The 12,457-nt window shown below is 36.6% G+C and overlaps 1 protein-coding gene across 2 annotated transcripts in view; it reads left to right on the forward strand.

Moving 5' to 3' along the window:
- E2F5 (E2F transcription factor 5) overlaps positions 1 to 12,457 on the forward strand; it is a 40,445-nt gene that overhangs the window by 26,024 nt on the left and 1,964 nt on the right. The window contains exons 4-8 of one of the 2 annotated variants that reach the window (XM_069100201.1): positions 841 to 884; positions 4,221 to 4,285; positions 5,494 to 5,761; positions 6,276 to 6,292; positions 9,908 to 11,643. In XM_069100201.1, the coding sequence (XP_068956302.1) occupies positions 841 to 884; positions 4,221 to 4,285; positions 5,494 to 5,761; positions 6,276 to 6,292; positions 9,908 to 10,078 (565 nt within the window). In that variant the 3' untranslated portion in view covers positions 10,079 to 11,643. The other variant, XM_069100200.1, reaches the window with a different exon arrangement.

The raw sequence follows: 12,457 nt of genomic DNA on the forward strand, positions 1-12,457 counted from the left end.
TGTGTTACGTGTCTGAGGCTGGATTTGAACTCAGGGCCTCCTGACTCCAGGGCCAGTGCTCTATTTACTGCGCCACCTAGCTGCCCCTCCCAGTCCAAATTCTTACCTATAGGTCCTAGGACTTTTCTAAAGTTTTATTGAACATTACATTTTCAATAGGTTTTTAATCTGTTCTAAAACTACTGCTTTGGAGCTTTACCAAGTACTCTTTAGTTCTAGTAGTCTGGGTTTTATAAATTCATGATCACACTATTTTTATTTTGAATATTCAACAATTTGATCATGATAGTTGGATTAACTTGATTGCCAGTCTTCAAGGTCATCACCACAACTACCCTCCAGAGCCTTAGCTGATCTGTTTGTATCCTTGGCACTTCTTCACAACATGGTCCACCTTCTCTTCCTTAGTGCCTGGGAAGTCTAAATGCATTTCAAAGTCCAAAATGAAAAATCTTCCCTTAGAAATATTTGAATTAAAAATAACTTTGCCTAAATAAATAATTTTATTTTGTATTATAGGAAAAGAAATTTAAAATGTGCTTCTACATACAAGTTGGATGGTGAAGTAGGGATTAACATGCTATGCAAAAAGCATTTCTGAATTTGTAGGGAGAAGAAAAATTTTTTTAATTTTATTTATTTAGTTTTAGTTTCCAACATTCACTTCCATAAGATTTTGAGTTCCAAACTGTCTCCCCATCTCTTCCCTCCCCCCACCCCAAGACAGTGATTCAGTGATTTAAAAGTTGAGTTCTTGGGGGGGGTGCGGAATCTTGTTGCAAGTTAGAGAAGTTACATGAAGAATACCACACTGTTTTTCTTGACCTGTGATGACAATACATTTTCTTATATAACTCATGAAGACATCTGTAATTGTTTTAATGGTAAGTACTACTAGCAGATTCGTTTTCATTTTTTCTGTGTATCCTCAGGACTGAGCATAATGCTTTGCACATAGTAGGCACTTAATAAATACTTATTGAATTGAATTTCTAAGTCTGCCTAGGGATGACTTCTTTAATAAGGAGTGATTCAAAAGTCCACAGAGCTGTTATTTTAAGATAGCTATACAGGGACTTTTAGCTCACTGAATAATGATTTATATAGTACTTTAGTTTACCAAGAACCTTCCTTATAGCAACTCTAATGCCTTGGCTTTATATGATACTTTGTATTTTGTTTTCATAACTACTTTAGTTTCTCTTCCACATCCATTCTCTTACTAGTTTTTATTATCCTCTGACAGATAAGGACAAGCAGTCTATCTCTAGAGCTCCCTGAAAAGATTAAATGGTTTACTCAAGGTTATATGTCATTGAGTAATTTGAAATTAGAAACAAGGCCCCACTGTTTCATCTATTAAATGAGAGTATCTTCCAGCGTTATATACTAAGATCTCTCTTCAGTCAAGAAATTATTATGTAAATTAAGAACAATCAACAAAAAACTTTAAACTCATGTAACCTAATATTACTACTGCTGTGCTTGGAACATCTTATTCACTCCTGAACACTTAATTTATAAAAGATTTGAGTTGGGTTGTTTAAAGTTTATCAATTCCATCCTTCCTTTTCTCTAATACCTCTAATAACATTGACCCAAATTCAAACTAACTTGTTTATCTCTAATGGTTAGCTTAATAACCTTTTCCTCTTTAATGTAAGTGACTTTGAGGCAGTCTGTATCTATGACAGAATGCAACCATTTTTATATAAGATCTTATGTTAATACCTTCCTGGGATTAGTTGTCTTGGTTAGCATGTAATGCTGATGAGGTCAAGATCATGGGGTCAGTCCTTCTTTGAGCCATTTAGCTTTGCTTTCATGTAGTCATCTCTAAGTCTAGTATCCATCCTCTCTTCCAATGAGTATCTGGCATTGGTCATAAGAGAAGGACCAGGAAATAGTATAGATTTGTCATTGTATTGTCTTCATAACTAGTTGAAATGGCTTAAAGTAGATGTCCTGTTGGTGACATGGCAATAACATTGTTTTTACATATAAATTTCAGCATGTTGCTTTTCACTACACAATCTACCAGCAAATGGGATTCAATTTATTCCCTAAGACTGTATAAGGAATTAAATGTTTAACTTAGAGTTCTATACCCACCATCCTAGCTTCAGAGCTTTTAAGGGAAAGTGACAGAATCTCACAGAAAATCTTATTAACCAGCAGCTCAAAGGTTATTTGAAGAAATAATGAAGCTTAAAATAAAACTCCAAAGTAACTCAATTAAGAATTTACTTAAACTCAGTGTTTCCTGTTATCCAGACATCAGCTATCCCAACTATATCTATTTTTAATTGAAAATTTCCCTTATCATAAACTTCACAAATGTGAAGCATTTATGCACAAATGTGTACATTGCAAAAACTAAAAAAGAGAATTAATTGTATCTAAAACAGTGAACTCTTTAATGTACAGTTGCTATTTTTTAAAGTATAGATCAAATTGTACCTACTAGTACCAAAGCTACTCTGCTTGTATGTGTTTCTTTCAGAAATGCTCTTTTCTGTGTATTATTAATGTTTTATGGAAGCCTCTTTTTTTGTATGCATCTCTATTACTGTCCACCTACTGCAAAACATCCCTTAAATAGATTCTAACAAATATAGCTAAGCAAAAGAAAACACATTGGCTGTTTCTGAAAATGCATGTGTCATTCTGTACCTCTAATTGCAATCACCTCTGTTAACAGGTGGGAAGTATATTTCTTCAGTTTTCTGAATTCATGATTGGTCATTACATTGATGAAAGTTCTGAAGTCTTTCAAAGTCCAAATCCCAGCAGTACTTATTTTGCTTGTACAAAGGCTTTTTTTATATTCATAGATATAGAGGTAGAAGGGCCCTTAAAGGGTCCCAACTTTAATCTCCCTCCTTGTACAGATGAGGAAACCAAACCCCACTAGCTGTATGGCTTTTCCAAGATCCTATAGCTAGTGCTAAATGTCTGAGGAGACATTTGAACCCAGCTCTTAATAAACTTCACATCAAATACGTTATTCTGTATGCTATGTTGTCTCTCCCTCTAATAAGAATTGTTTGTTTTATATTTTATGATCACCTCTATCCTTACTCAATTAAGAATTGTTTCCCTAGCCATAGTTGTGAAAGGTATCTCCTTTTTTATTTATTTACATTGTGACCTTTTATGTTTGGAATATATTGAGGCATTTTATGTGAGATACTGGCCTAATTTCTGCCAGACTTCCAGTTTTCCCAAGAGGTTTTGTTAGAAACATGGTCCTTACCCCAATAGTTGGTGTCTGTGGGTTTACTGAATACTGTGATAATAGTTTGTTTGCTTCTAGGTCTTCATTGTTGAATCTATTCCACTGACCTCCATTAGTTTTGATGGCTACTACTAGGTCCACTTCCATTTTTACTTTTTATTCCTTATTTCCCCTGAGATTCTTGATTTTTGTTCCTCCAAATAAGTCTTCTTGTTATTCTCTCTAGTTATGTAAAGTTGCCCTTCAGTAATTTGATACAGTACTAAATCTGTAAATTAGGTATAATCTATTAACACAGTCCAGCCATGAGTGATGGAAGTGAGTCGGCACAGTGAGTCGATAGAGTGACAGGCTCAGAGTCAGGAAGACTCACCTTCCTGAGTTCAAATCTAACCTCAGACACTTTACTAGCTGTGAGATCCCTGGGCAAGTCATTTAACCCTGTTGCCTCAGTTTTTTCCTCTGTAAAATGAACTAGAGAAGGAAATGGTAAACTACTCCTGTATCTTTACCAAGAAAGCCTCCAAAGGGCTTACAAAGAGTCCAACACAACTGAAACCATGAGTGATTAATATCTCTAATTATAAAGTCTGTAAAAGTGTCTTTGGTTGTATTCCTATAAGTCTAGAACTACATAATTTTTAAGTAACTCTGAGATCTGTAATTTCATGTGTGTGGATGAGTGAGGTAGTGAGTTAGATCCCAACCTTTCCTGACTAGATGATGTTTAAGAGTCAAACATTTATTACCCTATAGGCAAGCTTTCAGTGAGTCTGTTTTAGGGTGTTACTTGGACAACAGACATGTATTATTGACCCTTTCCTGGAAAGCAAGATTGTTCATTTTTGCTAGTGAGTAAGATCTCCTCAATGCATGTAGTAACTTTTTGTAATTGAGAGTGTGTGTGTGTGTGTGTGTGTGTGTGTGTGTGTGATTAATGGGACTTAAAATTTTTTTAAATCTATTTATATTTTTTACCTAGGAGATACACTTCTTGCAATTCAAGCACCTTCTGGTACACAGCTGGAGGTACCTATTCCTGAAATGGTATGTATGAATGCAATATAATATTTGAAAGGACAAAAAATGTTTGTTTGTTTTTTTAAAGCAATTGGGGTTAAGTAACTTGCTCAAGGTTACACGGCCAGGTGTTTCTGGGTGGGTGCTAAGTGTCTGAGCCCAGGATTCGATCTCCAGGTCTTCTCAACACTGGAGCTGGTGCTCTTACCCGCTGTGCTACCTGGCCGCCCCGACAAAAAATGTTTTTAACAGAATATGAACTTAGCATTTATAAAGTCTCTTTTTGGGTTAACACCATAAATCTGCATATTTGCATTGTTTCCATAATTACTAAATTAAAGATCAAATTTTTGGAGGAAGTGAATAAAAAGCTACTTAAGAAACTTACCAGTATAATTTTTTTTTCCAAAAGTGAATATCAGGAAATCAGTAATGATGTGAGGAATTAACTAAAGAGTTCATAAAATAATCAAGTCAAGTGAACTCCTGGGAAATAAAGCTGTATTTACCATTTTGGGAGGGGGTGGCGGAATTCAGGTCTTAACTTCAGGCCTTGTGCTATATCCACTGAACTGCCTAACTTATGGCAAATTTGACTTTTCCTTTGGATTTATTCCAAGATGGATTAAACTTTGTAAAAAGTAACAATGGAATAAATAACAATAAAAGTTGAACTTTTATCTATGAAAAAAAGATGAAGTATATAGATAGTTTTAAAGTGGGGATTAGACTACGTATGTCTTGTTTAAGGACCACAGCTGAATGAATACATGAGGTGAGTTAGAATTATTCATATTAAAGATGTAGCAGTTAGCAGAATTCCACATGCTAGAACTCATAATCTTTTGTAATAGTATTAGGCAACCTTTTAGCTCTAGACTTTATTATAATAGCACTTAATACTGTGTTCTGCACACAGCCCTAACTTTAACTGACTTGGTAAAATTCATTTTTTTCTTGTCTGAACTTAGTTATAATTCCTTCTAGCTTTGTTGTATTTTGTGTATGTTAGGGTCTTGTGAAAATGGGCATTTATCCCTTCTGGGAAAGTTGCCCTGTTACTAAATATATTTCACCTAATTCCCCACCTCATTTCTTTCTGAAAACAGTATTAATATCTCCTATTGATTGCTGATATGCTCTTATCTTTTATTACAAGAGCAAGTTCCCAAGATAACATATAATTTTAAATTTAAAAAATTTTATTTTTAAACAAAATCATTTCAACTTCAAAGGGCCAGAATGGACAAAAGAAATACCAGATCAATTTAAAGAGTCACTCAGGACCTATCCACGTGCTGCTTATTAATAAAGAATCCAGTTCCTCTAAGCCTGTGGTTTTTCCTGTTCCTCCACCTGATGACCTCACCCAACCTCCTTATCAAGTCTCTTCGCCAGTGACTCCACAGAAACCCAATACAGAAACCCAGAATCTGGCTGAACAACACACCTTTACCAGAGGTCAGCATCTCCAGCAGACACCAGTTTCAGACACACCCTCAGGTAAGTTTGGAGCCTTTGGGTTTTGTTGTTGTTTCTTAAGGTAAAGAAAGAGGAGGAAGACATGCATCAAAAAGCATGATAATTACCTTAATTTGTCAGTTATAGTAAAATTAATTCATTATCTAAACTATATGAGGCATTATACCAAATATTTATTCAATAAGCATTTTATTAAATACCTTCTCATTTTCATTATTACACTAAGCATTGTGAAAAGTAAAAAATAAGTATTAGAAAGACTGTTTCAAGGAGTTTACATTTATTTGGGTAGGAATTCTATGCTTCATCCAAATAGAGACCAAATCAAGTTTATATGTAAGCAGTCATACAGTTGCTTAGACTTTACATAACTATTGTAGAAATTCAGAGTAAAAGAGAGGTGATTATTGCCCAAGTTATTCTTCCATTCCTAAGTTTACATTTTTTTATCCTCAAACTCCAGAAAGAGAAATAGAAAGGCAATTCTTTTTTCCTCAATTGCATGAAATCTTTAGGAACACTCAAAACTACTGAGATCTGAGTTCAAAGCAAGTAGCAATCAAGAACTTCAACTGTCTTGGAAAGAGTAAAGAAAGTTATTGAGTCCTTTCATATGATTTTGAATGTTTCATAAATTTCTTTTACTTGGCTCCTTTGGGTTTAGAAATTTACTTTAAGGGGCAGCCAGGTAGCACAGCGAGTAAGAGCACCCACCCAGAAACACCTGGCTGTGTAACCTTGAGCAAGTTACTTAACCCCAGTTGCTTAGGGGCAGCCAGGTGGCTCAGCCAGTAAGAGCACCAGAGCACCGGCCCCAGAGTTGGGAGACCTGGTATCAAATCTGGGCTCAGATTCTTAGCACCACACCCAGAAATAACTGGCTGTGTAACCTTGAGCAAGTTACTTAACTCCGATTGCTTTAAAAAAAAAAAAAAAGAAATTTACTTTAATTTTCCATGTTTTAAGAACTTCTAGAAGTGCTACAGAGGTGGGGAACCTTCAGCCTCAAGACCATATGTGGCCTTCTAGGTCCTTGGGTGTGGCCTTTTGACTTTGAGTCCAACTTTTACAGAGCAAATCCTTTTATTTAAGGGGATTTGTTATGTGAAGTTTGGATTCAAGGGGCTGCACTTTAGGACCTAGAGGGCCATGTGTGGCTTTGAGACTGAAGGTTTCCTACCCCATCACTAGAGTTATATGTTCTAGTTGTCTATCTTGGATTGAACACTTTTTTATTCACTTAAATATTTAGTTTGTCCAGAATTCAGTGACCCATATTTCAAAAAAAAGAATTAGGTACATAATTTGGGGATTTCATGGTTTAGGTGTTAATGGTTGATAAATGCTTTGGGACCTTACTGATTGGGAATTTTGTTGTTTCTAATAGTTTCCTAATGGGATGATAATCAAAGATGCTGGCGTTAGTTCATTGGGAATAGGTAATTGAAGGCTGGGACATTGTCATCTATTCCCTTGTTCTAGAGAATTTCCATAGTGTCAAATATATTGCCCTACACAGAGTTAGCATTCACTTAATCTTTATTGATTTCTAAATTTTAAAATGCAGTTGATACTTGGTTTTTCCTACTAACAGAGGAGTACAAATAACCTAAGACAGCTGTGTATGTAATCCAAAAATCACAAATCTGGCTGTGGTATGCATGCTTATGTTTACATTTAAGTATGGATGTCTAACATTCTGAAAATTAAAGAAAAAAATTCACAAGAGGAAGCTAAACATAGTAGGTTTGGGGAAAGCCAAACTCTAAAGAACTCAGGAGCTTGGAGCTAATTGCTTTCTTCTACCTTTCTGCTTGTTTCATTATTTCATTCACTGACCATGTGCTTATTAAATGCCAATTACAGGGGTGGCTAGGTGGTGCAGTGAATAGAGCACGGGCCCTGTAGTCAGGAGGACCTGAATTCAAATGTGGCCTCAGACACTTAACACAGAACTAGCCTTGTGACCTTGGGCAAGTCACTTAACCCCAATTGCCCTACCTTCCCCCCTCCAAAAAGCAAAAAAATAAAATTTTTTTAATGCCTATTAAATGCAAATTTTTGAACTACACTGAGGGAGAATTGAAAAAGTAGGAGTCATGGTTTCTTCCCTCAGGGAGCTTACAGACCAATTAGAGAAATCAATGAGAAAAAAAATAACAGGAAAACCATATGTGTGTGTATATATGTATAAAAGTTGCCTAGTGAGAGGTATAAGCAATGGATATTTTATAATTTCAAAACTGGGGGCTGGTCAGGGCAGGCTTCCTGGAAGTGGGCTGTGAGTGTTGTACCCAGAAAACATGAGCAAGACCCCAGTAACAATTTAAAATCGGACCCTTTATTATACGCCATGTTGGCTGATCAGGCCACATGGCAGGCTGAGGAGGTACCACCCCACCATCTCAGGTCGTACAGCATCGATTTCTGGTAAAATCTCAGCTTTTAAAGGGAGGCCACATGGCCAACGGTTGGGTATTACATAAGCAGAAACTTGCAGAGACCAAAAACAATGGTCAGTACACACCTTGAAATTCCCTCTGGTGCCAAGTCTCCCTGACTCAGAAGCCTGCCCACCTCTGTTCAGGTGAGCTGACTGGGGAACGGTGGAGATCCAGTGGGGGAGGGGGCAGGCAAGAATGGGGTCATGCACAACATGTAGAATGTGGCTAGGCAGAGAGTGGATGGGGATAGGGCATTCCAGAATGGGGGAATAACTTAAGCAGGGAAATGGAACTAAGAATGCCCATAATATACTCAAAGGACAGCATGTAGACAAACTTGGGCTGGGAATTATTCAACAGATGTTTATTAAGGGTCTATCACATATAGAGTTTTTGTTTAAAAATAATAGAAAATAAAGTTGGAAAATTATGTTTGGACTTGTCTCTAAAGGGCCATAAAATACTAGGTTAAAGAGTTTTGATAAGGTTCTGTAGGTAGTGGAGTATCATTGGAGGTTTTTGAACATGATAAAAGCTGTGTTTAGGGATGATTATTTTGGCAGTAGAATATATGATGGATTAATGAATGTCAAGGCTAGAGATAAACTAGATATATTCTTGGAGTCATCAAGTTTGAGCTGATAAAAGCTTGAAATATGTCTTGACTATTAGGATTCTTCATCTTTTTCCAATAGTAATGGGATGAGAGGAAGTATTTGGGCAACATTGGAGAGGGGGAGGTTGGTGAGGGAGAAGTCAAAGGTGATTCCAAACTTTCAAGAAGGACTTGACTGGGAGAATAATGGAGAAAAGGGAATTCAGGAAATGGAGCCAGTTTTTCCAGGAAAAGGTAATTTCCTCATTTAGATATTTTATATTTGAGGTGATGTTGGGGCATCTAGCAGAAGTATAGTTAGAGATACAGAGCTAGTGTGTATGAGAAAAGTTATGCCTATAGATAGATTTAGAACGAATAGATATCAAGTTGGATTAATTCTTTGAGGAAGGGGCCAAGAACTGTGCTGTGGGGAATACTCAGTTAGGGAGAGGAACTGATCAGTGAGGTTGGAGAGTTTTAAATTAGGAAACTATTATAAATTTTTGATAGAGAAATCAGGAAGGGATAATTAAAATCATGTACCTGGATTTCCTATAGGACTGGGAGTTCAGTGGTTATGTTTAAGAATTCAGTTTCAAGTAGAGTAGTGGGGATAGGAATCCAATCACCTGGGTTAAAGTTGTGAATGCTTAGTAAGTGAAATAAAAAGTCCCCTTAACCCTTCCTGGTATTTATCTATGGGGGCGGGGAAGGGAGGAGGGCTTGTGAGTATTTTAAAGGCCTTCTTTGAAAACAATGTGGGGGAGCTATCTGGAAGCTTCTTCCTTCTTAGTTCTCAAGTTGGTAGCCTGGGGCGTAAGTTTTAACCAAGATAATGGTTTTAAAAGCTGAGCAGCAGCAATCTGATCTTGCCTTCCATTTCCACTCTGGGAGGTTAAAGGTTTACTGGCAAATTCCATGAGAACTTGCTGCATCTTCCTTAACCTAACCTCTTAAAAACAATCTTTGTAACCTCAAAACAACTTAAGCAACTTTTAGAAGATCTTGATTTAGAGACAGATTTATAGATGTCTGGTGCAGTCAACCTTGGCAAGATTTGAGACAAACTAAAATTGTCTAACCCAGTTTTTTTCTACTCTGCAAAGAATGTAATCCCCATGGCAGAGCAGTATAGCTCCATCACCACACCATTCCAGCCTTCCAGACTCAATGCTGTATACCAGCCTTGCAATAGATATAACACAGCCATCCACTAACTCAAATGAATGTGCCTCCCTGCTTCCCTTGGATGTTAAATGCATTCTCAAACCAAGCTCATTGAGCAAAGATAAATGAGACTGGAGCTAAGAATCCATCCTGTTATCTTTTTTTTCCCATTTTCTTTATATTTAAACAGGAGAAAGGTACAGCTAATTCTTTAATTTTACAATATGCAAAGGGGAATCCATGATTGAAATATGTAGGTCATTTTATTTTATTATCTTCTATCCCGGAAGAGGTGTTGTTGCTTGAAATTTGAATTTAATCTTACTTCCCAGGCTACCCACTAGTGGGAGTGGTTAAGAGCAATGAAGGGATACTATTGTATAAGGAATACTACTACTCTAGTTGGCAGACTTTCTGTCTCCCATTCCCCTCTTACCTATTTAAATCCCACTTCTTAGGATAAAAACTAGCATCATTCTTGGTTTATCTCTAAAAAGAATCTATATCCTTGTAGCTTCTAGTTTTCAGAGCACTCCTTTCATATCCTCTAGGCCTTTATACAATTTGCAGTGCCAACCAAAAACCTATCTGCAGAACTGTAGGAACTTGTCCTAAAATAAGCTGTGCTTTGCTTCAAGGTTTCCCCAAGGAGATGGTGATGGAACAGGAAACATATTCCAGACCATCAACTTTCCACTCACTATTACCAGTTCTAGTTACTATAGGGGAATAAAAAATGAACTTCCAGAGCCATCTCAAAATTTAAAGCACTACTACATAACATCCTTCTCCGTCCTCCCCCCCCTGCCCCCGCATTTTTCATTCAGAAGAAAAAATTTAGAGAGATGTGATATTCATCCCTCTAATACTATTTTGCTGCTAAGTTAACTGATATGAGTAATATGATATAATGGAAAGAAGAGTGAACTTAAGAATTAAGGGACCAGGGCTCCAAAACTCTATTTACTACATGTGTAATGATGGACAAGATACGTAATCTCCCTTCCAGCTCGAAATTTGAGTTCCTATGAGAATTCGTATTCTATTTCGATTTTTCTTCTGGTGTCTTTACTTCCTTTAATACAAGTATGCCTCATTCTAGATAAACTTGTTACCTAAGTCAAATTTTCAGACTAGCTACGTTATTTGCCTTAGTAAGTATGATATTATAGGTTAACTTTAGTAGATATGGCTCCTACCCCATTTGGCCGGGCAGCCAGGCTTACAAAGATCTAGGAGTGTGTTAGAGAGATTCCCAGGGATGGAAAAATAAATCTTTACTCTCTGAAGGTGAGAGATCCTAACAAGTCAGGAAAGTACAATAAGCTAGGTTTTAAACAAAATTTTCTTTTTCTTTTTTTTTTTTAAAGCAATCAGCGTTAAGTAACTTGCTCAAGGTTACACGGCCAGTTATTTCTGGGTGTGGTGCTAAATATCTGAGCCCAGATTTGATCCCCAGGTCATCCTGAAGCTGGTGTTCTTACTCGCTGAGCCACCTGGCCGCCCCTACAAAGTTTTCTTAAAGCAAGAGTTACTCAAAGTTCTAGTATTTAAACCTTGCATAATAATGGGGTTTGCTGATTTGGCTACCTGTTATTTAGTTATCAATAGCCATCTTTCATTGTCATTGGATGCTAAGTGAAATACAACAAAGTAAATTGAAATATAACCCAAAAACGTCTTCATCATATGCTTTTGACAGGATCTATTAGTGGTGATATCATTGATGAATTAATGTCTTCAGATGGTAAGTAGCTTAAACTCATTACTACTATCTTCAAGTAGATCTGTAGAAGTGAACGTTTTCAAAACTTCTCTGGATTACTAACCCTTAATGTTTAATTTGCTGTAACTGTTCATGAAAATGTATTAATATTTAATTGCTCTTTAAGTGATAAGCATGAGAAGACTTAATTTTACATATGTGCATGTATGTACATATATTTTTGGATATGGCAAGAATACTTGATGCAGTTATCAGGGAAGAGTATGCATTCTGTGAGGTACATTTCTCATATTTGCTGGCCAAACTAATTTATTGGCCCTGTGTGTTAACCCTGTTTCTATCCTGAAGAGCTGGAGGTATGGAGAACAGTAGAAGCATGGGTTGATGACATCAATAGGTAATCTGAAACACATAGGTCAATAATTCCTTCCAAAGCTTGCTCTAGAGGCACACTGCCAAATTGGAGTTTTCTCTACTTTCATTTCCCTGTTAAGCAATAAAATGCCCCACTAGAAGTTAGGGAAGAGAACATCAAAATATTTTTCCAAGTTTAAATACTCTTAACATTCAACTGCCCTTTGTTGTAGAATAAAGTACTTCAAAATCATAAATCGCTATGCAAATATAATATAGGGACTGAATTTGTGACCACAACTACTCCTAGATCAAGAAACCCCATTGTCTGCAATTTATCTTCTTGTGGGTTTGACTTGCCTAGTCACAGTCAGCACTGTCAGAGGTTGAGTCTTCCTGACTCCCAAGACTAGTCTATTCACTAGGTC

The sequence above is a fragment of the Petaurus breviceps genome, unplaced genomic scaffold (genome assembly GCF_028583685.1).
Source record: "Petaurus breviceps papuanus isolate PSGF00001 unplaced genomic scaffold, PetGlider_PUasm1.0 38, whole genome shotgun sequence".
NCBI lineage: Eukaryota > Metazoa > Chordata > Mammalia > Diprotodontia > Petauridae > Petaurus > Petaurus breviceps.